General features: G+C 42.8%; 1 protein-coding gene across 1 annotated transcript in view; it reads left to right on the forward strand.

The window, feature by feature from the left end:
- HOATZ (HOATZ cilia and flagella associated protein) overlaps positions 1-1,564 on the forward strand; it is a 16,456-nt gene extending 14,892 nt beyond the window's left edge. Inside the window, exon 4 of the mRNA XM_045297722.1 lies at positions 1,485-1,564. Coding sequence (XP_045153657.1) covers positions 1,485-1,532 — 48 coding nt within the window. The 3' untranslated portion in view covers positions 1,533-1,564. The remainder of the gene's footprint in view (positions 1-1,484) is intronic.
- The last annotated feature ends 330 nt before the right edge of the window (positions 1,565-1,894 follow it).

The following is a 1,894-nucleotide window of genomic DNA, read 5'->3' on the forward strand; positions in this document are numbered from 1 at the left end:
TGTGACGGAAAGGATGTGTCTGCAGCTGTCCACTGACCACAAAGATATGTTACATGCATGTCGCTTGGCACGTATGAGCTGGAACCCTAATAGCAGCATTTGTTTACTTACTCTAGTACATATAATTTGTTGATTTTTGTAAACTGCAATGCTCGTTTTCAGGGACCCTAGTAATGTAGTGAGAAACCCTATGGAGCAGTTAGACTTTGGCCTATAGGGTTACTACGGGTTGGAAATGCTTTGATGGCAGTGGATTGGATTTGGTTTTAATGCTCATTTTAAATTCATTTCTCTCCACATTAAAATTCAGGTCATACTTCCTGCATTTTAAATTAAGTACCTCTTAAAACAATGTGAAAGCATTTTTTTTTCAATTCACTTACACTTTTACCCTGCATGCATTTCCCCCAGTGTCTTGGAACAAGACTTACGCTTCTCCAGGAATTGTTATTGGGTTTTCATTAAAATATATTAACAGAACTAAGAAAATGCATACAACAGAACCAAGAAAAAGGATATCCCCCCCCCACAGTAAGATAAATTCTTATTTTACTGACACCTACATTTAAGAAAAAAAATTGTATCAAGTCCCTCAGATGTAATGACTGATATGTGTTTCTCATTTTAGTAAACTGTTTGTCTTCTTTTCAAATGGAAACTATATGTATGAGATGTGGGAATTGAGCCAATAGCAATCAATTTCCAGGAGGCGTGGAAAAGTGTTGAGATCTGCATATTTTCCTGCGAGTCAGCATTCCTCCGCCCTCCTATAACTTGTTTTCTCCTCTCTGCTAGATTACAGCCATTAGGTCTACCTTCTCAAATCAGATAAGTGCTGGCAAAAGCCTTTTCACTGATTAGGCTGCCTATCTTTGCAAGTGCAGAGTAGATAATTTGACATCCAATAGTTCCTAGAACACCTGTTGCCATCCAGTTTTGATTCCAACTCCTATCAACCCTTCGGTAAGAGTAGAATGGGATGGTAGGGTTCCCAAGGCTATGGATCTTTCCAGAAAAAGGCGGTCTCATTGCTCTCCCATGGGACCACTGGGTAGGCTCAAGCCAGCCCTCTTAGTGTTCACATTGGATTTTCTTATTGTTATAGAAGATGTACAATTACTACATGGTAATTGTAGGATCTACCTAGTGGATTTTAATTAATAAGCATAAGGAACGGTAATAAATCCATAGAATAAATTCATAGCTGATGTCTCCTATTATCATGTCAAGAAGTCACGAGATAGATACACGCTGCCTTTTGGAACCAAGGCCACATGTAAGATTGTTACTGATACATAGTTTTATCTAATGGCAATCAGAGAAGTCTCATCTTCTTTGATTGCATTTGTAACACGGGGAAAATGGACCCTACTGGGATTACACTGGAAAATCAGCTGCAAAAGATCTCCTAAAATTTGTCAAGGTCACAGAGGCCACTGACTCTTGCAAGAGGGAAGATTTTCAATCACCTCATCTGCCTGCAGGATCTGGACAAGGAGGAAAGAAGGCCACAGCGTAACCGACGCCGTTGACGGAGGGTGTTGAAGACGACCGAAACGTGGCACAGGCTCTGCGAAGAACAGACCTGGCTCAGGAAGCGCAGTCAGCAGACTCTTTAGGACCGCGCTGGTGAGCCTTTCTCTCTCCTACTTTGGACATGCTATCAGGAGAAGCCAACCGCTGGAAGAGGACATCATTCATGGTACAGGGTCAGTGAAACAGAGGCAGACCCTCAACACGATGGCCTGACACAGGGCCTGCAATATGGGCTCAAGTGGAGCAACCAGTGCGAGGCGGGGGCCTGACCAGGCAGTGTTGTGTTCTGTTGTCCGTGGGGCTGCTGTGAGTCTGAACGGGCACTCAACAACAACCAAAACAGAAGGCAACATCCCTA

The sequence above is a fragment of the Echinops telfairi genome, unplaced genomic scaffold (genome assembly GCF_000313985.2).
Source record: "Echinops telfairi isolate 266 unplaced genomic scaffold, ASM31398v2 ScPeMD7_7421;HRSCAF=8459, whole genome shotgun sequence".
Classification (NCBI taxonomy): domain Eukaryota; kingdom Metazoa; phylum Chordata; class Mammalia; order Afrosoricida; family Tenrecidae; genus Echinops; species Echinops telfairi.